The 27,215-nt window shown below is 32.7% G+C and overlaps 1 protein-coding gene across 4 annotated transcripts in view; it reads left to right on the plus strand.

Moving 5' to 3' along the window:
- sl (small wing phospholipase C gamma 1) overlaps nt 1–27,215 on the plus strand; it is a 326,005-nt gene that overhangs the window by 254,414 nt on the left and 44,376 nt on the right. For all 4 annotated transcript variants that reach the window (XM_085809362.1, XM_085809364.1, XM_085809363.1 and 1 more), the window contains exons 28-29: nt 15,855–15,969; nt 22,267–22,425. In XM_085809362.1, the coding sequence (XP_085665488.1) occupies nt 15,855–15,969; nt 22,267–22,425 (274 nt within the window). The remainder of the gene's footprint in view (nt 1–15,854; nt 15,970–22,266; nt 22,426–27,215) is intronic.

Genomic DNA, 27,215 nt, shown 5'->3' on the forward strand with positions numbered 1-27,215 from the left:
GTGATAATGCAAAAGCTTAATGCCACAGATTCTTGACAGGGTTTGAAATATTTCAGATGAAAATTGAGTTCCTTGATCAGTAATTAGATGCAAGGGTATTCGAAACCTTGCAATCTAATTGCTGTAGAAAGCCTTCATTACAGAATCTTCCAAGATGTTTTAGAGCAAAATAGCTTCCATCCAATTGGTGTATTTATCTATACATGTCAGATAGTAGGTGTTACCATATGATGGTGGTAATGGACCATATGTACTTCTCGAAATCTTTCTGGTGGCTTCTGATATTCGCCAAATATTGATTTTGTGTGCCAGGATATTTTAGATTTTTGATATGGAATTCAAGATTAGCTGAACATCTTTTTTGATATTTCACCAAGTAAATTTTGGAGATATTAGTTTTTTTGTTGATCTTATTCCAGGATGGGATAATCCTTGAAACTGATGAAATATTTTCATATAACTCTCAGGTATATAAGGTTAAATATGCTGTGTTGACGTATCAAAGCATTTTTTTTTTTTTTTTTTTTTTCAAATGGAAAGAGTTTAAAAGTCAAATTAGTAGATTTCTGGAATGTCTCAAATTCATCATCTCACTTTTGTGCTTGGGCAGTTTGATCATAATCAATTAAGGTGATTTCTTCAAATCTCGACAATGTATCTGCTACCACGTTATACTTACCTGTAATGTATTTAATAGCTGTTGTAAATTCAGAAATATTTGAAGTTTCTGAATTTGCCTTGGACATACTCTATCAGGCTTTTGGGAAAATGCATGGCTTGTGCTCAGTATACACTGTGAATTTTCTTCCTTCTAAAAAATATGTGAAGTATTAAATGGAAAGATAAATTGCAAGAAGTTCACTATAATAATATGTACGATAATTTTGCTGTGTGAGGTTAAGCTTCTTGGAATAAAATCAGACTGGTTTCCAATTACCATTTTTGAATTTTTGTAAAACTGAACCTCCTGCCCTGTCTGAAGCATCTGTGCACAGCGAAAAAGGTAATTCTGAGTCTGGTGTCAGAAGAGCAGCATTTGCTAAATCTTCTTTACATTTTTCAAACTGCTGAATGGCTTTATCTGTCCAAGTTGTTTTCTGATTATCTCTTTTCTTTGTGCCTTTTAAGTTTTCTAGTAAAATAGCTTGAGAACTAGCAGCTTTTATCAAAAAACAGTTGTAGAAATTAACCATTCCGAGAAAGGTTCATAGATAATGAACAGTGTCAGGTAATTTAAGATTAAGAATAGCTTTAACCTTTTTACGCAGGGGTTTTGATTCATGAGGTGTAATTAGAAAGCTGAAAATTCCAATTTGTTAGCTCTAAAAACAGATTTAGAAATATTAATTCTCGATCTGTATTTTTGCAACCTATCAAAAACTAATTTTAAGTGTTTTTCATGTTCCTCTTCAGTATTTGATGCAATCAAAACATCATCCAAATATGGGTAAACAAAATTTAGTCCTCTCAATACCTCATTAAGAAATCTTTGAAAGGTAGAAGGTGCATTTCGTAAACCCCCAAACTTTTATCCTTAAATTCATATAGGTCAAAAGAGGTTATAATGGCAGTTGTCGGCCTATCATTTTCATTAATAGGAATCCAGAAATATATTTCATACAAATCTCAATTTTAGAAAATATTTGAGTATTTTTTAAAATGGGGTTGAAGTCCTTTAACCGGGATATGGAATGATCTGATATTGTTTGTGCATTCAAATGGCGGTGGTCTCCATATGATTGGGGAAAAAAAAATCTTTTTGAGTAGCCATGTAAAGAGGACTGTCTCATTGGGATTAAGAGGGACGAATAATATCATTTTTCTAACATATTGAAATTCCTGTTTTGCTATTTGTAGTCACTTGGATTCCAGTTGTCTAGCTTTGGTATAAACAGGTTGTCCTGTTCTTGTAATAAAATACTCAACATCGTGCTTCAATGGGTACTATACCATTTTGAGGGCCGTAAAAAAAAATTGCAGCGAAAATGTATGCGCAAAAGCGCCAAATCTAGCAAATGCGCCCATTTAACAGCACGCCAAATCTAGCGTACGTTCTGATTTCATATTGCGTAAGTTTATATAATTCTATATTTCTTAAGACATCATTGAAGTGCTAGTTTAATTTTTAAATCCTTTTTTGATTTTAAATCCTTTTTGATATCCTATGGATGTAACAATTTGGAAATTGCTCATGACGAAAAGTCTTCAATAGAATTTTGGGTAAATTGCAGAATCACCCACTGCTTGATGCATTTTTAAGACTTGCACATACTCAGTATCCATGTGCACATTGACCTATTTTCACTTTAAAAAAATTCTAGAATTGCACAAAAATGGCACTGTGTGCACCCTTGACTTTATCTATGTACACATCAACCTATTTTCATTTAAAAAGTAAAAGAAAATTGACAAAAATCTAATTGTTTTTACCCTTGTAAAAAGCGGCAAACAAATAAGTGAGCGATTCTGCACTTTACTGAGAATATTTTCAAAGAAAAGGCATCATTCATTATAGAAAATTACGTTTGAACAACCAAGAGATGAAATTGTGCTTTAGCGATAAGTCTGTAGTGAAATAGCGATGCAGGCATTCATTCAGTTATGTTTAGCAATTTTTATATAAATTATAATAATGATCTGAAATGGTTATTTATTCTTATGCTTCCATTCAGTCATGTTTAGCCTTTTTCCATATAAATTATAATAAAAAAAATGTATGATATGAAATTAACCTTTCATCTAAATTAAAACATCTATCTTAGATAGTTATTTACTATTATACTTCCTTTCTTGCCGCAATTATTTTTGGCAGCATTATTAGTTTGACGATTTTTTACGGCCCTCGAAACCGAATAGTACCCTTCAATGTTTATACTGATAAATTTGATTTCACTAAATTTGGGTATTATCACAAATTGGTATATTCGGAGTTTTTATCTAGATTACTAATAGAGTTATCAGAAAGTACTGTTATTAAATTACTTTGAATAGGTAGGTTAATTATCCCATCAATTAATTGTTTATTATAAATGCCAACTAAAAGTTTTAAACTTATTTAGAAATCAGCTGCTACAATATCTTTATCAACTTTAGCTAATATAAACAGAAATTGGAATTTTCTTCCAAGTCCTAAATTTAAAGTTAAAATTTTAATTCCATTAGTGTGAATTTCCATTCCATGTGCTGTGTATAATTTAAAATCATCTACTCTTGTATTATGATTAATAGTTTATTATAAATGTCAACCAAAAGTTTAAATTTATTTAGAAAATCAGCTGCTATAATAGCTTCATCAACTTTAAACTAAACTAGCTAATATAAACGGAAATTGGTATGAAAATTTAAAGTTAAAATTTTAATTCCGTAATTGGGAATTTCCGTTCAATTCAATGTGTATAATTTAAAATTATCTGCTGTTGTATTATGATGAGTTGCAGGAATGAGGAATGAATCAGCACCTGAATAGAACTAAGAACTGCAGTCCTGTGTTTTTTGTCTTTCATCAATAAACGAAACTTGCAGCTGTCATTGATATCAACAACAGCAGTAGGTGCTAATCCTATTGCACTATGGAGTTTTCAACTTCTTTTGCCAAGCACATGGCAAATAACTTTTATCAGCTCGGCAGTGATTTCCAGATTAAAAATGAAAAAAAAAAAAATGTTTAACTCTCATATTAAATTTCCTTCTCGCCTTCTCGAATGGCTACAAATTTGAGGTGTGTTTCAGAGATGATATCAAAGTTTTGATCTAGAACAATCCTTTATGTGCATTGAATCAATTTTCTGTTCTAAGGCAGCTGTTCTTGTAAATAAAACATCCTTAACATTAATGTTTGGTGAAATACCATAAATTTCTTTTTTCAGTTTTCATCCTATGCATTTTGTCAACCATTGTAGCCAATTTGTTTAAATTTTTGTCAAGAATAATGTTTATAAAATCAGGCAATTTATCCAGCCATAAATATTTTAGCACTGTTCATACTTTTAATTTTTTGCAAAAGCTGACGTGGCTTATAATCTCAGAGTTCTCATCCAGTACCCAGATGCTGAATTTTCTTATTTTCGCTTTCTTTGAAAATATTATTACAAAATGTCCAAGCACGGTGCAAGGAAACTTCCATGCAAAGCGTGTTTAGGGTTGCCAGAAAATGGCAAGGGAAGGCAGCGTTGCCATATTTTGTAGCCAAATGGGCAATTTCTCACCAAATATGGTAACCATGTCACCCCTTTTTATTTTCTGGTAACCCTAAATTCGCCTTGCAGGGAAGCTATCATACCGCGCGTGGACATTTTGCAACACTGCCCAATACCAAGGACTGCACGTCCTGAGCAATACTGAAGCCAAATTCAATACAACTAAAATATATTAAAACAAACAAATATATACATTAGGTACAAGTTATATGCACAAATTAACCACATAACAATTTTTAATTATATAAATTAAACTTCATAATGAATTTCAATCTCAAGCCTTTCATTAAGTTAAACCCAAGTTAAATACGCTTTCACTGCAGTTTTCAGATGTATTCTTGTTTTGAATATCACAGTCTGAAGATTCAGTCCTTTCAGACTTTTCACCCAGAGGGAGATCTGAAACCGTTCTTCACTCTGTAGTTTATTCGCATCATATTTACAGTTCATCTAGGCACTTTTTAACAGTTGGTACAAGCTTATTTACCTCTTGTTTCCTGAAATCCATTTCCGATGTTTACATCAGGGTCATGAATAGAATCCGATCCTTTACAAGCAGAAGTATCCTGGTTCAGAATTAAGTTTTTATCTGTACAAATTGTATTATGAGACACATAAATAGTGTGAGAAGTGGTTGTACTTTCTTGCAATATGCAACTCTACTTAAGTTGTACATCAGCTTCTCCCATCTCTTGCATCACATGCACTTTCAGATGGTTCAATATTTGCTAACTGCGACTTTGTAACTTCACTATCAGTTTCTACAACTTAACAGTCACATTTTCACTTTCTTCCAACTCTACTTCAGGCACTTGAGAATCAGGAACTTTATTTCCATGAATTATTCCTTCATCTTATTCAGGTCAGCTCTTAAAGAACATGAAAATATCAAGAAATGAAAGACAAGAAAGAAGCTTTTTATTCTCAAATTCCTAAAGTTGAGATGGAAGAAAGTGATGATCCTATTTGTAAAGATGAAGAAATAAAAGAAGTGGCTAGTATAGCATCTGTAAAAGACGAAGGAATAATTCATGAAAATAAAGTTCCTGATCCCCAAGTGCCTGAAGTAGAGTTGGAAGAAAGTGAAAATGAGACTGTTAAGTTGATTGAAACTGTTAGTGAAGTTACAAAGTCGCAGTTAGCATGTATTGAACCATCTGAAAGTGCATGTGATGCAAGAGATGGGAAGCAGAGTGTTTCAATATTACAAGAAAATCGTCTCAAACTATGTAAGTATGTGTCTCATAATACGATTTCTACAGATGCAAACTTGACTCTAAACCAGGATCAAACTTGATTCTAAGCCAGGATACTTGGGCTTATAAAGGATTGGATTCTCTTCATGACCCTGATGCAAACATTGGAACTGGATTTCTCGAAATAAGCATGTACCGACTGTTAAAAGTACTGAGGTGAACTGTATGCATGCTGCAAATAAACTACAGAGTAATAAATAAACAGTTTCAGATCTTCCTGTGGGTGAAAAGACTGAACCTTCAGACTGTGATATGCAAAACAGGAATACATCTGAGAACTGTAGAGTAGTTAACCCGGGTATAACTCGATGAAAAGCGTGAGATTGAAATTCATTCTGAACTTTAATTTATATAAATTAAAATTGTTATGTGGTTAATTTGTGTATATAACTTGTACATAGTATAAATATTTGTTTCCTTAGTTATTTGTTGTTTTATTACGTTTTGGTTTGTATTGAATTTGGCTTCTGACCAATGATTGTACTGCCTGGGAAATGCAGTCCTTGGGAGGGGGAAGTGTTATGAAATGTCCAGGTGCAGAAAGATAACTTTCCCGTAAGGTGAATTTAGGGTTGCCAGAAAATAGAAGGGGGTGGCAGAGTTGGCATAGTTGGTGAGAAATTGCCCATTTGTCACTAAAATATGGCATCCCTAAACCTGCCTTGCGGGGAAGCTATTTTACCACGCCTGAACATTTCATAACACTGTCCCCTCCCCATGACTGCATGTTCTGGGCAGTACACTCATTGGTCAGAAGTGAAATTCGATACAACTGAAACGTAATAAAACAAATAACATAACTAAAGAAGCAAATATTTACACTATGTAGAAGTTATTTACACAAATTAACCACATAACAATTTTAAATTATATAAAGTTGAGAATGAATTCCAGTCTGAAGCTTTTCATTCAGTTATACCCCGGGTTAAAATACTCTTTCACTGCAGCTCTTAGGTGTATTACTGTTTTGCATCTGTCTCTCACCAAAGAATATTTATTAGCCATAGTGTCTTTTATAATGTCCCATATAGTTTCAACATACTTTGGGTTCAAGCTGCGATATCAAATAATTGTATTTGAAACTAGGCTTCGACTTGGTAAAACCAAATTTCCTGTTTTTCCCCTTGCAAAAAAGGTGGTCTTTTATTGTTTACTATATTTGCTTCATCGTCTATTAACATAGGTGCTTCTGTTTCACTTTCTGTATTCATATTAAATAAACAAGTCGAACATTACAGGTGACTAGTTGTTGGTTCTTAGTTGAGACAACGTAATAAAGTGTAGATTAAAACTCATCATCTTAACTGTATTTTATTAAACTACAAACAGCACCACCACATTAATATCAAATCCTTTATGTGCAGCGGCTGTGCAGTAAAGTCACCAAGTATTGGTAGTTTGGTCCAAGGTTTGAATCCTGCAAATGGGCTGTCTTCATAGTTTTTCCCATGCCTAATGTGTATATGAGCCGGTTTCCCTTAGAAAATCCCCCTTTAGACAGATAGCCCAAGAGACTTTGCCGTAGTTACATAAACCAAACCATCAACTGTAGTAGCAAAACTAAATCTTCTATTTAAAACAAAACATTGGATTCTAAAACGAAATCAGTATAAAAGCTGTTGTCACAAAAAGATAATACAATAATATGCAAAGTGAACATTTATAACTTCTAAAATATTTGTGAGTTACTTTTAAAAATTAGTTATTTACATTTTATATCATTACATATCTAGTCCCTTAACTGCTTCCCTTACAGATTTTTTTGAAGAACATTGCAAAAAATCATCACATTTTTTTATTTCATCATCAAATACAAGGAAACAAAGTAAAACTATATATGTAGGTTTTAAGTTGAATTTTCAATTTTTTACAGGTGTAAAAGCATTTAGTTTTAATATTAGTTTACTATCCTGAGTTATCTCGGGCAATTGAAAAAAGTTAAATATTAATGTTTGTATGATAGTTTTTGAGAACAAGGGACAACACAAAGTGATGCCAGACATTGTATACAGTGGTATCTGGTCTCTTTTCTTACTGGCTTACTTCTGGAATCTCTTTTACAGGAGCACAGAGTACACTGGCTCGTTGGATTTGATTTTTTTTCCCTGTAACAGGAATAACATCTGGCAAATGTTCACTTCTTCATAATAACTATCTGAAAAATCATCACTTTCGCTATCTTGCATCATCGCCATTATTTTACTTTTTCTCAACACAACTATTCTTTATACATTACTAATTCACAAGCCGACGTATATTACACAAGAGGGGAAGAAAGTGACCAGTCTTGCCAAAAGAACCGTAAAACCAGCAAAAGTTGGCAAACTGCCAATCAAAGTTGATTATTTCCTTTCATTTCGTTCAAGCCAAGTAAAACTATGATAAAACAAATCGTACTGACAAATTCTGCTTCGCCTGCGTTTTCTCGGGATAATAATTAACTGCAATATATATGAACCCGAGATAACTCAGGATAATCAGGCGAGTGGTTCAAAGAAATTTAGTGTACTTAAGTTAGTATAAAGTAAGTTAGTACTTAATATTGTAGCTAATAATTTTGGAGGCTAACTGATTATTTTTTAATGGATTAAGCCATTTATCTATACAGGAAGATTACTCCAATATTTATCATTCTATAATCGTGTGCATTACTTTACAAGTAGCTCATCTCGGATATTTGTATTATAGTGTTTTGACATAATTGCATTAGTAAAGTAATCTAATATGGTTCATTCAGTTCTAAGAATAAGGAAATTCTAAGAAAGTATTTTCCATTTTTGTTTTAAGCTTTTTGTAGAAATAAAAAGTTTAAAAGTTTGATTTTTCATAGATTTTTTTATAAATAGTACTTGCCATGGATGGAAACAGTGCTCTTTTTACTGCATGGCAAATGCTAATTTTCTAATATTTGTCCCTTTGTGATCTTGTTAATAAATGGAAAATGTATGAAAGCATAGTGAAATAAAATGAGATAATAAATTTCTTCCGAATAAAAGATGATTCTGAGTTACCAGATTCAAATAATTGAAGATTTGATGGAAGTAATGTTGTTTATCTTCATTTCCTTATTTTACTTTTAATTTTTTGGTATCTAATCAGATGTTTGAATGGTAAAACAGTTTATGCATTATAATGATAGGATTCAGTATCTGTTTTATGAAAACTGTGTTTACATAACCATTTCAGTGGAAGAGTGCTCATGTCAAATTTTGATAAGCTTTTTGTTAAATACAGCATCTTAAAATATGTTATGAAGAAAACTAAGAATTAGTACAAAAAGGGGAGTTATTTATCTTTGAAACTCACATATTAAATTTCTGGGGCATTCTGCTGAAGGGTTGTCATTAAAAACAACGAGAGAGAGAAATTGTAATATTTGGTTAACTAAAAATTTTAATAATATGCCAGTGGCTCCCTCTTTTTTTAAAAAAAAAAACTGCTTTACATTTTTTCCCCTTAAATGAGCTGATTTTGAAAGATTTTTTTTCCATGATTCAATAGATCAGCAGTCAGTGTTTTGTAAAATTTACTGTGATAATGATGCTGAAGTAATGAGTTTTGAACCTTGTTAATGCTTGCTCTTTTTACCAAATTTGATGCTTCACATCGTATAGTAATAGTGAACATTGCTTGATAACTTTATCTATGAATGATATGGTGAATTAACTGTCATAGTAAGGAAAGTTTATATGATAGATTTTTCTAATGATCATTTTCCATGAAATTATTAGCCAGTTTAGAGGAACCTTTAAAGGTATAAGTAGACAGTTATTCAAGCCTTCAGATATTGGAAAGGCATTTTTATTTACACTTTTCTTAAAAATACCTCTATAAATTGGCATAAATGTATTATGCAGTGTGTTGATGCATTTCTGTACTAAAGTTATTCAACAGATTGCATGTAACCCTATTCTTTGTTAAAAATAAATGATGACAAAACGCTTTCTAATACTTAATATTGTGTTCTGGTAACCTAATGCATGCAATTAAGCATCATATCTATTTTTATGATTTGCTGTGATTATTAAATTTGTAAGTAACAAAGCACCATTTTATAAATGTGTAAGAATCTTTCATTATAAACATTTTGAATTTTTTTATGTTAAATGAACCAAATTTTGAAAATTTAGATATTTGTTACTTCTTTTAAAATGCAATTCAGATAATATTTTTCAATTTTTTTTCTCCTTTGAAAAGGAAGAAAGTTTCATTCAATGTACCTAAATTTCTGATTTTTTTTTCCCTTTTTAGTTTGTTGGTTAGGGGTAACTTAGGATATTCAACTTTAGGATATTCAATAAGAGTAACCAATTATGTCATTCAAACTCTTGCAATGATCTAATTTCATGCAGTAACATAATAATAGATATTAAGGGTGAAAATTTACCACAATTTAAATCATACCCTCCTGATTTTATCACAAATTCAAATTTCATGATGTGAAAAATGTTGTTTTTTAAGAAGTTTAATATTTATATATTTTATTCATGAGAAACCAAAAAGGAGACCCCCTTTGATTTGCACCATATTTTTATAAATTATATCCTTACTGCAAATTTAGAAAACTTACATTCGTATGGATTAAAAATTGATTAATGAAATGTTTGGATCACAAAGGAACAAAAGTCGCCATTCAGTTTCTAAAAATTTTGTAATAATATGCAGTCCATTTGCTGCACATTGCTTTCAGAACATGCAATTCTGCTAAATAAAGGCAAATTGTCATTTCTGTTATATTAATGCAACTGTATTTTAATATGTCACCATGTACTTATTATTATAGTATAGGCATATTGGCATACTTAGGCATATTGGCATGTGACCCGATTATTTCTTCTGCAAGTGTGTAATTGTGTGGTTTACAGTTAAATGGTCAAAGCCCAAAGTACCCAAGACTATATAAACCCTCCAGAAGTCTGAAATGAAAGTTGTCCCTGGGCGAATTCATGGAGAGATAAGTTTTTATGTATTTTGTTTAGTGTCATGTTATATCTTTATGGCACTAGACAGAAATGATGAACATCCTAACCTAAAATGATGAACATCCCTCATTTTAGGTTAGGTTATCCGTTAAAGAAAAAGTGTTATCTTTGTAATTGAAGGGATGCCTTTGTGGATAACACTTCAACACAGCAAGGAATAATTGCTTTAATTTAGAACTGTGAATATATTTTTTGACGTGTTGCTTATGAATTGATGAAAGAGCTAGAGTTGTTGCTGTTTTATGAGGTGCAACAGAAAAGCAATGAGATTGTTGGTAGCAAATCTGTTTTATTAAATTCATGCAATTCACGTTTTAACTGGCTTCCGAAAGTTATGCATGTGACTGTAAAATAATAATAAAAAAAAGGGAATGCAAAACTTTTATTAATATCAAATCTCACATCAAGGTAACAAATTTGTTTGTTTATGTGTAAAAGGAAATAAGCATTATATGCAAAAATGAAAATATTTAATTTTTGTAAACTTTATGATTACATCACACTTGGGTCATTAACAAATTAATATTCAAAGCTGAAAACAAGCAAACAAAACTTGTATTAATAAGGCATGCTACTATCCTGAACCTTGACACAAACTTTATAGCAATTACCCATACTTTTAGTGATGTGATCAACCATTGCAGGTGCTGGCAATGCCCACTTCCCCATTAGGGCACTTTTCAGTTATCTGAGACTGACTGTAAGAGATAAACATGCAGAGACAGCATGCCGAGGCCATCCCAAAGATTTTCAATTGGTTTGAGCTCGTGAATGTGATGCAACTCCATATGAGAAATGCCACCACTCTCCAGGTACTCATTAATGATTTTGGCTGAGAGGGGTAAGCATTATCATACAAGGACAAAATCAGGATCAACTGCTGCACATGATGAGTCTCATGATGGAATGTCATCCCTCTGCTGCACACCCATCTAAGAACCATCTTTAAAGATGTGCAGCTAGGTTTGATATCCCATTGAAATTCCAACCCATACTACGATGCTGCCACCTTTGAATGCGTATTGTTCGATGATGTTTTTGGCATTATTCCGTGTTTCACATGCCATCTAGATCCTTAAATGCTTAACTACCAGTTCTAGGATAGATCTTGGTTCTTCCATGAACAGTACATTATTCCCAGTCTGATTGAAATGCTGATGATACCACTTTAATCTTGCCTTTACGGAATGGGCATTTAGTGGAACACAAACACTTAATACTCAGGCCTTCATGTGATGCCTTCAGCACATAGTGCTAGCAGATATTCTGTTGCCAATTTATGCTTCAACCATGACTGTAACAGTTATGGAGGTCACTTGTTGATTCTCGTCTTCTTTCACAATATAACAATCTTCAGAAGGGGTCGTAACTCTTGGTCAACTCAGCACAGGTATCCAGACAACCATTTGACTTGTTTTCAACGTTTACACACTTGAGAAATTACCGAATGGTCAGTGGCAAAGAAAAGAACACCATCTTTGAATGATTGTTCTGCTTCAATGCATCTAATAGCTTGCCAGTACTCACTGTCTGCTGTTCATCTTCTTTTAGCCATAGCAATGTATAGTTCTAAAAAATGATCCTGCAAAAGGTATAAACACTAGTATACAATATTTGTAGTATTGTTGAAAGTCATCTTGCATAACTTTCAAGTGGTCTATCACTTCAATGTAGTTGTGTAGATTACCATAATGATGGTATTTCAAGGCAAATTTTAGTTTAGGTAAAAGAAGTTGGGATATTAATTGTAAGACTGATGATTGAGGGACTGAGGCACTACTGGAACTCTCCTTATTATAAAGGATTTGGTGATTAGTAATCCAGTTACTGAGGACAATGTCATGATGGAGCATCTGGCTGTTTGCTGTGTTTTGACAAGCTATTAATAGCTTGTCAAACACCTCAGGATATTGTTGTTTATTTTCTGTTCTTTTTGACATTTGTATGTTCTTTTGCTGTTAAAGGTTTTTCAGAACACAGTTCATCTGCCTGCTTTCCTAGCCATCTGAAACTTATGCTTTTGGTAAGACATGCTTTCTGTACATTTACATTGCCTTGCCACTAGTTTCAAAGATAATTCGAATAACAATATTCACTATTTCATTGCTATATTTTTAAAATATACTATTAGCACACATAAACTAATACAAGTTATAGATCAACACCTGATAAACTTTAGCAGTTTGCAGTTACATTTCATATGGATTGTGCGCCTTGCTCCATTGTATGAATGCCCACCTTATTGCCAGTATACAGACATATTTTTTAACACCTCTGAGTGCGTATTTCACGCCTTGAAAATCGGAAATACGCTTTAAAAAACTAGCCAGGTGTATTTTCACGTATTGAATTTTTAACGAAGGTTTAGCTTAAAAAATGCATAGCGCCCCACCAAAATCAACAAATAACATTTTTTCTTACTCAAAACACCACCGAGACATTTTCGCCTGACTTCTCCGTGACGAATATAGGGCTGGCAATACGCGCCACCATGCTGACTCACTATCACTGCAACAAACCAGGTATCATACCCTCAAAGCTCACAATTTAGCTTTAGCTGTTTCCCAAGCTGCTGATGGAATATCCCTGTTTCAAAGCTGCCAGAGAATTTTAGGTTCATTGTATGCTTATTTTCACATGTCCAATATTAGGATTGAAAAGCTGAAATTGATGCAAGATGTGTTAAATGAGCCAAACATAACTCTTAAAGACATAAATGCTGTTCGGTGGTTGTCACTTGGGAATGCAGTTGATGCATGTCATATCAGTTATGATGCTGTGATCCCTGCCCTGCTAGACATAATTGCAAACAGAAACACAAGCAATCCTATGGACAAGGGCTCAAGACCACTTAAACGATGCTCACAATTTTCATTTGCAGCAACCTTGTCATTTTTTAGACATGTGTTACTGATCATGAACAAAGTCAGTAGAATTTTTCAGAGTAATGATGTGGACTTCTCCATGTTGGTTAACAGTCTAGAATCAACTATTAATCATATGCAGGAAATGAAAAAGGAGGAAGGTCATGGCACTCATCTAAAGGAATTTTTAGAGTCTGCTCGTAATAATGGGTATTATAGAGTTCAAGATATTAAATTATCTGTTTCTACTAAATCTTTAAATGATTTCATAAGTGCTAAAAATGCTTTTTTGAGTGCACTGATAGAGAATCTGCAAGAAAGATTTAATTTGCAGCAGATGCGTCTTTTGCAGGATTTTGATGTTTTGTTGAATTCCTCTTGTGTTACAACAACAGAATCATCAAGATTGGAGTCCCTAGATAATGTTATTAAACATTATTATAGGCCAGATTCTACTTCAGTTTTGGGTGTTTCAGCAGAAGAGTTAAAGCAAGAGCACCTTGAAGTAGAGTGTTTTTAGGCACGCTACAGAGAATTCAAATTTAAGCAGTTTGTCAATTTGTTGTTCTCATCAAGTTTAGATGGTGAACTGTTATATCCAGGATTTACAGCCCTGGCAGAAATGGCTACGACTATCCCTTTGTCAACGGCTGTTTGGATTTTAATTTTGAAAGAGCAGTAACCTTGTGGAAAAATCAGAGGAAAAGGAGATTAGAATTGTAATATAACCAAGGAAAAATATTTTTTGTGACTTTAATTTTAAAAGAGCTGTGATATTGTAAGGAAATCAGGGGAAAAAGAGATTAAAATTGTAACGTGATGAAGAATAAATGTTTTTTGTAACTTTAATTTTGAAAGAGTTTTGATATTGTAAGGAAATCAACTGTAACATTGTGGAAAAATCAGAGGAAAAGGATATTGAATTTGTAATATTAAATAAATATTTCATTTAGAACGTTTAATGTAAAATAAATTCTTTTATTTATAATGTTTAATATTTTCTACCAATACTTATCATATTCTATAATTGTCAAAAACCAAAATAGCATCATTTTTTTTTTCTATTTCATTTTGCCCATTAAAAAAGTATTTTTTTATAGAAAATTTGTCTCTGTATATGCAGTTTATGCTATTTCCGTATTTCACTCCTCATAAATGAATTTCACTCCTCCTAAAAAAGTCAAGGAGTATTTTTACTCTTCCAAAAAAATCCTAGGAATAACAGTGCCAGTATATTGTTTTGTGGTAACAGTCTCATTACTTTTGACACCTTTGTATGTGTTACGGAAAAAATAAAATAATACTTTACAAAGTTCAAAATCCAGACTTGACAGCACTTTGCCATTTCTGGACTCGAGATTTTTCTGGATATTAGATCATCAGTTCAAATATAGTAAGATCACAGGTATAAATTATGAAATTAAAAATACAAAATAGTGATTTATGAAATAATAAAGCTTTTATGACCTTAAAATGGAATCAAACTTCGCACAAAAAGCTCAATATTTATTTCCTTGCTTTATTAAACATTTCTTTTAATGTAAGGGGTTTAATTTCCTTCATTTTTTGCCCTGATACTTTAATTCTGTCGATAGACATAATTTCTTCTTCAGTTACAAATCACCATTGTTCTGTTGTAATGCTTCATCAAGAATTCCCACTTTATTATCAATTGAAACTTTTTCACTCTTTCTGTGTAGGGGCGATTTTTTTTAAATATTGTTATTATTTTTTCCATTGCTGGTATTCTGGATATATGAAGAATAGGTTTCAAAATTTGTACTCTATTTTTGCCTTTTGTGCTAATCAGAAACAAAAGGATTCTATTTCATCAGACATTCATCTATTTTTGTCTAAAATTTTGCCCTAAATTTGCAGGATCTTTTTTTGAGTTAATATGGTATAATATGCACCTTATTTGCTTAGACTATGTGTACTATTAAAAGGACAGTGTACGATATGTGTAAATGTCTTATATTTACCATAATGAATGATTATCTTTCATTAATTTATATGAATTTATATAAAAAATATTATAATTTGCTATGCACAGTAATCAAATAATAATGATAACATGTTTTATTCAGGAAACACTTGCCAGTGATGAAAGTTCATTATGTACAAAAACATAAAAAATGGTTTTCTTAATTTTTTCCTGAAATTTAATGGATTTCTATGCTACTTAGATTTATATTCTTTTCTAAAAACTGTAAACTATCTTTTGCATTATTATCCCCTTCTCTAAAAAATGTGTTCATACATTTCACACTCAGAGACTTGGGGTTGAATTCAATTGAAAGGGGATAAAAAATGTGAATCATTCATTGCCCTTGCTTAAAGAATTTGTGATTTTATGGTAATTTTTAGTTTTGTGCAGAATTCAAATTTTGCAATGGTATTATTATGTTCACCAATAAGTGGACATAAAAATTATCATACTTTCTGAAAATAATAGCTGTATCATTTCAAAACTTACACTGAGTACCTTTGTGCACACTGAGTACCATGTGCATTTTCATTTAACCATGTTGTAATTTCTGGAATGTATTTATATAGATAATTGCTGCTCGGCATCTAATGAAAATAAGTAAGGGAATTGTGAGCCCATTTATTGAAGTTGAATTAGTAGGAGCTGAGTATGATAATAACCGTTTTAAAACGAAGACTAAAGGTAATTTAATCTTAAATTTTATTAGTTTACCTAGGATAGATTACTATCGTTTAATATAATATGTATGTATAATTATGTAGTTTCTGTTTTGCAGTAAAATTTTTGTAAATGTGTATCTGATTATTTAGGTTAGCTATAATTTGTTTAAATAATGTAATGACTCAGGTATTTGAATTTATAATGTTTTACAAGTTTGCTTAGTTTTATTTTTCTTGGTAGTCAGATTATGCTTATTTTTCAGTGCAGTGAAATGATTAAATAATTAATCAGTGCACTGATATATTTTGGACATCATTCAAGTACAAACTTGCTCATTAAAACTGGATATCAGATAATGCAATGCTGTTTTTATAAAAAGCATTTTAAAACAAGATTTTATAATACTAAAATTTACTTTTCACTTGTCATTTTGCAGAAATTAATTAAGTTTAACAACTATCAAACATTTTAGTTAGTGAAGGTAATCAAAACATGTTTTTTGTAGATTTAGAACATGATAAAAAATTTTCATGTTAATTTTGAGAATGAGATAATTTGAAATACTCATTTGAGTACTAATTATCTACAAATGACAATGTTGATTACAGTGACATCAAAACTATGAAACACTTATAATGCATATGATTGTTAATGATTATAATAATGAGTTATGATATTGAATAATTATTGGTATATTGAATATGGGGAAATGAAAAAGTATATGTGAAAACAGTGATGCTGGTTTGTGTTTGTAGTGATGAATGATTGGTGTAAGTAAATTATTTAATTGATAATTATGTGTATTTGTTTCAAAAAGCATTGATTTTGAATTACAGAGGAGTGTTTTTACCTCTGAATTAATTATTTCTTTTAATCTCATGTGCAAAAAAATGGTCAAGCCCACCTCCAATAAGAATGAATTGATAATATATTTGTGTAGATTTAAGTTTTTTGTAATGTAAAAGATTGCTGTTCATAAAAAACCCATTACCTTACATGAGGAACTAAAGTTTCTTCAAGAATTTACAATATAGTACCTAGTGTCATTAGGGATTAATATACTAACAGGGTTCGTAGCAGTCCTTACAAGTGCTTATAAGTTCTTATATTTGAAAATAAAATATAGCCCTTATAAGTGCTTATTTTTTGCTTTTGGTGCTTTTTTCTTTTTTTTTAACGAACACACATCCCCCCCCGTACCAAAGCCGAAACTAAATAAACAACTTTTCTTCCTTATATGGAACATCAGATGGTGAATCATACTCCCAGAAATAGCTTTTCCAAAGAAACGTTCTTTGGCTTTTCGCTCCTTTCTCTGCTTTAACATAACCTTTGGTGCGCGCGAGTACAGACAGGTGCACATTGCTCTATTGGTCAAAGAATTGCGAAAGCGGTAGAAAATTCTGGTAGATTCTTTTGCTCCCACCCAATACTACACACATTTGAATTTCTATAAAGATTTTAATAATTTACATTCTCGTTCCGCGTGGTCTGTTCATATTCACGTTTATTATGTTTGGTATGCGTATGAGCATATGTATGAATATTTATAATAATATATTTGCAGTAACTGCTTAAGTATAGATAAACTTCAAAAATGGGTAAGTGGGTTGAACACAGATTAGTTTTCCTAAGGAATAATATTCAGAATGGCATAAAGTGAAAATAATTGAATAGTCAATTTTTTTCCCCAATGCATTATACAGTACGGAGGTTGGGGGTTCTCCCCTTTCTCCACAAAATCTCGAATATTGAAACCATTACAGTTTGCAGCAAAGCAAGCAGCAGACGTTTTGGGGGGGGTCACTTTCCAACCTGGATTGAATAGGACTAAAAGTTCTGCGGTCTACCAACCCAAACGAAGAATGATTCTGTTCCAGAAATTTAATGCAGTCTGTTCAAAATTAGAATGAAAAACACCCCAAATTTGTAAATCTCTTTATTAATCAATATGAGTATGGCAGGGATACTGCGCAGAGCGCGACGTGTCGTGCTCAATGGTAAATATGCTACAGGGGCTCATGACAGTGAAAATCGGGCGAAGCAAAGGGGTGTTTCCTTTATTTAGTTATGTATTCTCTGAATACCGGCAGCTATTGATTTTGATTGTGTAATATCATGTGCGGAAGAATTAAGGACTAAGAAGGCACACGTATTGTGCAATAACATTTGCGATATTTTGCAGAGATAGAAGAGTTTTACTGTGCTTGCTAAGCGGATTATTTTTCAGTTCCATTAGGCTATTTTTTATATGATGCACATATCGAAATGTCAAAAGCATTATTTAGCTGAAAAATCTAAAGAACGGCTACATCCGAGTATGCCAGTTAGTTAAGCTTTTACTGTTAAAGAATGACTGCATGAAGCAATTTCCTGTCTTCTGATTCCTGAAAAGTTCCTTATTTTACTTATGTTTTACTTAAATTACTTTGCTTGCATCTGTTAAGGAAAAACTGTTATACAATGAAAATTTAGAAAATGTTCAGAATTTAAGTTAAATTATTTAAATATTAATATGAGTGGAAAAATAAATTGTATTTATTTTTGGGTGCTGAGCGAATATAATAAATATGGCTTATTATTATTTATTTTCTCTATTTTGAGCAGAAATTCCATCATTAAATCTTGTAATATAATTTAGTTCTGCATAGTTCCCCCCCTCTCATTGTAAACTAGTTCTGTAAATTGAACTGTTATTTAAAATAATAATAATAAAAAAACAGAATGTAATTGTTTTCCATGGTTGAGTGCTCATTCTCTCTTAATAAATACTGAATTTTTCATATTTTAAATTACAAGTCTAATTTTTCTTTTAAGGTTATGCAGTTGTGTATAATGTAATTAAATTAGACATATAACCAAAGTTAGACAAGTATTTATTTTTTCTTAAAATGTGCTTGAAAAGTGCTTATAGGTGCTTATTTTTTTAACTAAAATGTGGCTATGAACCCTGACTAATCAGCTAAATAGGATTGGCTTCCCTTTGGATTAATTAATTAATTGATGTTATTATTACAGATAGGCTAATAGAGAACTGGAGCCTTGTGCTCATATATGGTTAAAAATTAGAATTACTTAAGAATGAAATTGTAGCTTCAGTAGGCTATTATAATATTTATAACACTGAAAGTTAACTTTTAACATTAAGACTTAAGAATTGCATTTTTCCAAAACAAAAAAACAAAAAAAATGTAACACCCAAAATTTATGTTTTATGCTTTTAGAAATTGTATTTCGGTGTTATTTTTCACAGTTCCTGTGTTCCATGTGGTAAGAAATATAGTGATTTTATTTTTATTGAACACCTGTAATGTGGATTGTCTTCTTTCTCATGTCTTTGCTTCATGATCATGTTATCTGCAGCTTCCACCTTTACTCTCTATTTATAGTTCAACTGTTTGTGAAACTCTGTATTTATAGTTCTACTGTTTTGTTTGTGTAACTATTGGACAGCAAGCAGCATCTGTATTCCTATATTGCTTTATTGAGCTGTATTCTACAAATTAAGTTTCTTATCTTACTGGAAGAGCAAGTCTCCAGCAGCTGTACCATCTGTCTTCTTTTCTATGTCTTTGCACTAAATCTGTATTACTCTATGTATAGAAATACGTACTCTATGCATACACACACACGTATATCTATATGTGGTGTGATACTTGGATATACTGAATGCTACTTGGAAGTGAGGCAATGATCGAAGAAACTGGTATATTTTACATATGGCAGTTGTAATAGTTTAGGGTTAAGGCATGAAGAGGAAGCTAACAAAACTGAATTTGAATTTGAATGAAAAATTTGCGACCATTTGGCGATATTTTGGTCCTGTCCCTGTATAACTATGATTGGCACTGTAATTGATCCCTGTATGTAACTTTACCCACATCTGCCCCTTATATGTAACTTTAACCCGTAATTGCAAGAAATGGAAGATATTAGAGATTTCTGAGCAGCTGGGGGAAAACTATGTAAGACCAAAGAGAGCATCATTTCTTCATTGTTAGGTCAGATCTGACTTTAGAGTATTGATATACCCATGAGAGCTTCACCTTTTAGATATGCTTTGCATTGAGTTGTGCTTAACCTTCTTAGTAGTTTGAAGTTTAACTACTGATTGTGTTCTGTAATACTGAAAAGAGCTATACGAGTGCTTTTGCGGAAAGTTCCAAAACTGTAAACTGTTTCTTTTGAGAAAAAGCAATTTTATCAAGTTGTCATTGGTTCTGTGTGCATTATATCCATTATGAACCCATATGCAGGCAACAATTTTTGGTCTCAGAAGGGGCACTGAATACCTCTGTATGTAACTTTACCCACATCTGCCCCTTATATGTAACTTTAACCTGTAATTGTAATTGCAAGAAATGGAAGATATTAGAGATTTCCGAGCAGGTGGGGGAAAACTATGTAAGACCAAAGAGAGCATCATTTCTTCATTGTTAGGTCAGATCTGACTTTAGAGTATTGATATACCCATGAGAGCTTCACCTTTTAGATATGCTTTGCATTGAGTTGTGCTTAACCTTCTTAGTAGTTTGAAGTTTAACTACTGATTGTGTTCTGTAATACTGAAAAGAGCTATACGAGTGCTTTTGCGAAAAGTTCCAAAACTGTAAACTGTTTCTTTTGAGAAAAAGCAATTTTATCAAGTTGTCATTGGTTCTGTGTGCATTATATCCATTATGAACCCATATGCAGGCAACAATTTTTGGTCTCAGAAGTGGCACTGAATACCTCTGACAAGAGCAATGAAACAGCAACTAAGACAGCTTGGTGACTGTCTTTTCTGCATTCCAAGGAAAAGTGGAAGAGGCTCTCAACTTCATTAAAGAAGAGATGGATTCAAGAAAGGATGTTAATAGACCAATTAAAATGGAATGGGCGGTAAAGTTGTAAAAAACTTATGAAATAAAATTTATCTTATGATATAAAAATAAGAAGATATGAAAGCAAGCCAAAAATCTGTTAAGGAAGAGATGAAAGCAAGTCAAGAAGAAATAAAAAGAGAAATTACTGTCATAATAGAAAACAAATTGAGGCTACGAAAGGCAGACGCAGTTGAAAATAAAGTTGAAGAAGCTGAAGAAAGAGTTTTTTCTGTCAAACAACAAATGAAAGAGTTTTTGCTGTTGAACAACAAATCGGGGAAAGAGTTTCTGAAGGATTGGATTTTTGGAACTGACCATTTACTGGGAATAGATCTGGGAAGTTGACAGCTTAAAAAAATTGATAGACACAGCAGAAAGCAATTTTGATGGTTTTAAATTTTTACCCATGTTCTTGACCCCTTTCTATAGCTGGCCACTCGTGATTGAAAGACCTCCTGGTAACTGTAACAACTCAGTTCTCTCAGACTTGGTGGCAGATGCAAATGGATAGGATTTTCAAGCTAAAATCTGCAATCTTGCTGCTTCTCTGGGAGCAGACACAGTGGATATCCTTCAAATGGTGCCCAAAAACCAGAGGCTAGACTTCAAAGCCCTGTCCAGCACGATGGAACTGTGCTTTGGCAAGAAATGTTTAAAAGACTATAGCAGGCTTCAGTTAAAATTTCAACAACAGAAGCACATGGAAACACTCCAGGAGCTTGCCAAGGATGTTGAAAGGGTATCTCATCTCACTTTTTCAGATTGCCCATCTAAAACAAGAGAAATTCTGTCCTTGCAGTACTTCATCGATGCCACTTGGGAACCTGAGATGTAAAATCCCTGCAAATAGCATATGTCAAGGGTCTAAAGCAACTCAGCAAGCAAATCGTAGAGACCGCCATCTGACGAGGCTACTTAAGTCCAGAAGCCAATGGATCAAGTGACTGGATATCTAGATGATTTAACCAGGCAAGTCAATGCCTTGACAGAAAAGCAACCCTAAAGTGTTATGAAGTCCACGTATGAAAGAACTGTAGAACATCCCAAGGCATGGAAGTTAAGACCGCTTCCCAGCAAGGAGGCTGGAAACAAATTAATGGCCATCTTGTAGAGCAGAGGTGGAAAGAATTGAGAAGCCCCATTTTGAAACACTTCAGATTTCTGCTGTGAGTGGTGGCAATAATGGACGGTTCATGGAACATATAAATGGAATGACCATCAATTCAGGAGCCAGTGTGACTACCATCCAAAACAATTTGGCTCAGTAATTGGAAGGTAAACACATCTGGATGCTGTTTCAATTAACATAACTACTTTTATGATATTTTTCATGAGTAATGTGCTAGGTATTATTTATCCACCTTACCTAACATCTTTTTATTTAAATTAAATCATATGCTGTACTTTTGAAAATATTGAATTCATTTGATTTCATTGATGATTCTTTTTATAGAAGATAATGGTTTAAACCCTGTGTGGAAGGAATCATTTGTCTGGAATATATATAGTCCTGAGTTAGCCTTAATTAAATTTGTTGTGCTATATGAAGACATGTTTGGGGATCCGAACTTCCTCGCTCAGGCAGCCTATCCTGTTACTTGCTTGAGAACAGGTAATATATGTTTTATGGCTTAATGAAGTGTACTCAGTAATGCATACAAATGTCTCTTAGTTTGTGTTAAGCAGTTTTTTATTCATTTGTAAATTTTAAATATTTTTTTAAATGCTCTGTTATTTGAAAATTCTTTTTATGGTTCTATTTAAGCCTAAAAATTCTAAAGATATGTTATTCCCTGTTGAATATTTAAGTCGCATAGTATTTAATATCTTATAATGATGAATGAAATATATTTTTTATTGTTTCCTCTTATTTTTCAAGTTTTTTTTTTTTTTTTTTTTTTTTTTTAACAGACCGGGGGTAGTGATTTTTATCTTTAAAAATACAATGCAGCGATTGGAAGTCCTTAAATTTATTGTGCTTGTATTTTTTACATTATTAGGTTTATTCTCAACTTTAATAAATTTATGAACAGATTGTGTTATGGAAGGAATTCCACCTTTATCTTTTGCACTAAAATATAAAACATGCAGTCAGTTGTAATGTTTGTAATCCTCAGATCTAGAAAATCCTGAATTTTCAATGCAGTTAATTGTACAAGGGCATTTCGAAAAGTAAAGATACACCGTACGCTAGAGGAAAAGAAAAGTTTTGGTGAGCAAGTTGGCAACACAGGTGTTAACCTTGAACCATTAGCTTTCTCCTCGCGGTCGTTCGGCATTTCAACATTGATTCTGGTTGGAGTAGGTCGTGTTTAAAATGGCTGCGCCAATTCAGAATCCCGCCAAATGCGAAGTGCACTCCGTCATACATTTTCTTCATGCAAAAGGTCAGCAACCAGCGGATATTCACAAAGAAATTGTTTCTGTTTATGGGAACATTATGAATCGACAAAATGTAACGAAATGGTGTCGTCATTTCTCTGAAGGTAGGACCGATGTTCATGACGAACTGTGTGCGCGCTGGGTTCCAACAGGCGGCAACCTTCTATGACTGTGGGATACAAAAGCTTGTGCACCGACTTAACAAATGTTTGGATAACAGGGCTGATTATGTTGAAAAATAATAAATAATCCAGTTAATAAATGACGTTTTCTAAATAAGTGGTGTTTTTTTTTTTTTTTAGGAATGCGAGTTATTGTATGTTTACTTTTCGAAATGCCCACGTAGAACACATCATCATGATCATGAGCCAGCAGATGAAGTAGGAAACTAGCAAAAACCAATCAGGTTTAGCTAACCTAGCTAAGGTGATAACATACTATAGCTGACCTGGGCATTTACATTTATTTGCTGCAAGTATGTGGTTTTAGCATCTTGCTTGTGGGCAGAAAACTAATTTCCAAATACAAATTTATGTACTAAAGTTTGGAACTAAATATTATTTATAAGTTTGTTTTGATTTATTTTATAACTATTCCCTAAAATTTCTAACAACTAAGGGCATGATCTGAAAACCTAACGGTAATCTGAATTAACTAAGTGCATCAAAACTTAATCCTTTTTGAAGTAATTTATTTTCATACTTATATTTTGCTTCCTGACTCATTTCTTTTCCAAAATTTTGAGATTATGTTGTGTTTGCTAAATAATATTGCTCAATATTTTATCGTTGTTAATATCCACCAAATAATAGCGATTTTTGCCTCCTCTTTTAATACCTGGCAGATATATAGAGATACTACTACAGGGTCATAAGAAAACTTCCCTGATATATGAACTCCTAGTGGCCTATCTGCTCAACCAATCAAAATGAAATTTCAGGTATTATTTGAAGGTATGCTTGAGATTGTAATGATATAAAACAACAGAGCTCTCGTGGTTACAGTTACAGTGAAAAAATTTTGAAATTTTCGACTCGCAAAACGCACTTGTTTTCTGCGCAAATTGATCAATGCATTGAAAAACTATAAATGGCGTTGGTACGTTACACATATGATGAAAATTGCTGGCATAAAACATTTTCAGAAAAGAGCATTGTAAAGAATGAATCACAGCACAGAGAGAAGGTGCATTGATGCACTTTGCATAATTCAGAGATAGAGTAGAAGTACTAATCAATGAACACCATGTGCAAAGCATTGTTTGTGGAAAATCTTTAATAAGCAGTGTGAGAAGATTGTTTCTTCAATCAGGTGTTTGAACGTGCTAATAAGATGACATTTGCAGGGAAGCAACGAGGTGAATTGATAAAGCTCTTTTATCTGAACAAGGAAAATACTGCCGAAGCACTGTCAGCTTATTGGCAAAATCATAAGCTAAAACAAGGATCATGTTCTGTAAGAACTGTGCGTGGTTTGGTTAAAAAAAATTGAAGAAATTAGATGCATGTGTGATAGATTGCAATCCGGACAACCTTGTATTTCTGTTGAAGTTGTTGCAGAAGTGCATAATGCGATTACTGCTGGTCCATTGCATACTGCAAGAAGGGTTGCCCACAGTTTGGATGTACCCAAAACCACAGTCCTTAAACTTCTGCACTCTGTTCTGTGGATGTTTACTTATCGATTCCAGTGTATCGAGATGTCGCAGCTTTTAGGGATGTAAGATGCTCCTTTACACATCGCGAAATGCTTTCGGCAAGTGCTGCAACAGCACTTTGGTAATGAGAGTCATCTCCCATAACTTTGCAATTTGATGATCGCTGCAATTTCCTGACCACATTCTGATAAATTTCTGGTTCTAGGGTTATCTGAAATTTATGATGTCCACATGAAATCCACGAGATTTTTCCCATAAAATGTGAAGTTATACATATTCCTTCTGCTATGTTGCATTCATCATTGTTGTCAACAATCTTCCTCATGCAATGCATTATCATCTGTGAAGGTGGGCATGTTGAAAACTTGTAATTCTAATAAAAGATTTTCCCCTCTTCTCCCTTGTGTCGTCATTGGTCCTTTACAGTGCTCTTCACAAAAGTTTTGCATTCGCAATCTTCTTGATATGTGTGGCTCCAATGCTATTTATGGTTTCTCAAAGCATTGATCAGTTTGCACAGAAAAAAGTGGGTGTTGCCATTCGAAAATTTCAAAATTTCTTCGTAACCGTGAGAGCTGTATTGTTTTAAATCATCATAATCTCATGCATATATTCAACAATAGCATCTGAAATTTCATTTTGATTTGTTGAACGCTATGGATTCATACATCGGAGAAGTTTTTTTATGACCATCCTGTAAAATTGCATATAGCATCTCACCTTTATGAAAATTATTTTTTTATTATTTATTCAATTATGTTGTCAAACTTTCTTCTCCATCGTGTTGCAAGAAAATTTTTTTATTTTTTTTTTCAGATAATCAGATGTCTCCAGTATTATTTTCCTTATTTTGAAAATATAAAATCTGAAAGGCATAATTTTAAATTTATTGTTGGAAGAAAATAATTGCTCCTCCCCAGGGAAAAAACTCATGATTTTGATTAATTTAATCAGAACATTCAATCATCTATAACCATGTTCAAACTAAGATTTTGTAAAAGTTCTTAGCTCAAATTATCTCTTTCTCTTTGTCATTCTTCTGCATAGAATCTTGCAATTGAACCACATCATTTCCTTACTGCTTTGTGTTACCTTGAAGGAATGGGATAGTTGCTGAAGAGAGTCTAGGCAATTTTTCACGTTTGTTTTTCTGAAATCAATCCTTTTGTTCCAATTTCAATGAATAAGAAGAAATATAACAATTTTCTGGGGTGTATGCAATCAAAATATCTCAATTTTTTGTTGGTATTTTAGGAATCTTGTATATCTCATTTCCATCTTTCAAATGTATGTTATCATTGTCATTTCTAGATAAATTATATATGATATACCCCCTTCAATTGCAATAGTAATGTTTTCACAGCTTAATTTCACAGCTTCAGTTCTTAAGTGTGCCTTTTGACACACTTAGGAAATAAAATGTAGGTTATTTTTTCTTGAAAAACTTCTTATTCTCCTTTTTAATTTTGGAATAAACTAGTTCTAGCCTAGTTTTTATGTAGCATGCTATTTCTACATATTTCTTAATGATTAACATATTTTTGTCTAATATAATTTCACAGCATATTTTAGTTGCTTTCCATAAAAGGCTAGAAAACAAAATTTTATTTCTTTGGATAAAAGCTTTTTCAGGAAAATCACTTGGGTAGTCATCTCCTAAGAAAGGGGCTAAAATTTGCTTTTGGTTTCTACAAACCTTCCTGCTGAGAAAATTTTCATTTCTGTGAGTATTATGTCCAAAAAACACGAGCTGTTTTATAATCCATTTTTGCTGGTGAGTATAAATGTTGGATCCCGTTGATTCTTGTTTGCAAAAGCAATCGTCAAGTTAGGCATTTGTTCGAAGCTACAGTTTTTTTTGTTTTTGTTCTTTTCCGATGGAGCTAAAAATTGATATCATAAAGGTACGCTATATAAAAGAGATGAGTTGTCTTTCCTGTCCATTATTTTCCAGCCAGTTTATTTCTGTTGCCTACTACATGCATTTTGTGGGCTTGCCCATGACCATGAAGCAATGTCCCATAACAGTTATCAAACACCCTAGGGCTGAGTCATCTTTTCTATTATTCTTGAACCAGATTATTTTTGCAGTGTTTGCTTGGTTTGGTGTTAATTTTTCAATGTATTAACTTAGAAGCAAATTTTATTCCAAGTAAAAGGTGTATAAAAGCATTTTCGCACAGCTGTAACAGAAGATGCTTTAAGGGCCATTCAGACTGGGGTTTATCTGAGCCAACAGAGACTTCTGACATAGTCGATCCATCCCCCCAAACCAGCTTTTTTCCCATTGGACAACAAGTTGAAAAATCTGAACTGCAGGTATAGCAGAAATAGTCGACACATAGAACTGACTCCATTAGCTC

Source organism: Stegodyphus dumicola, chromosome X2 (genome assembly GCF_044657685.1).
Source record: "Stegodyphus dumicola isolate Sdum_Otavi_A_Nest chromosome X2, ASM4465768v1".
NCBI classification, from domain to species: domain Eukaryota; kingdom Metazoa; phylum Arthropoda; class Arachnida; order Araneae; family Eresidae; genus Stegodyphus; species Stegodyphus dumicola.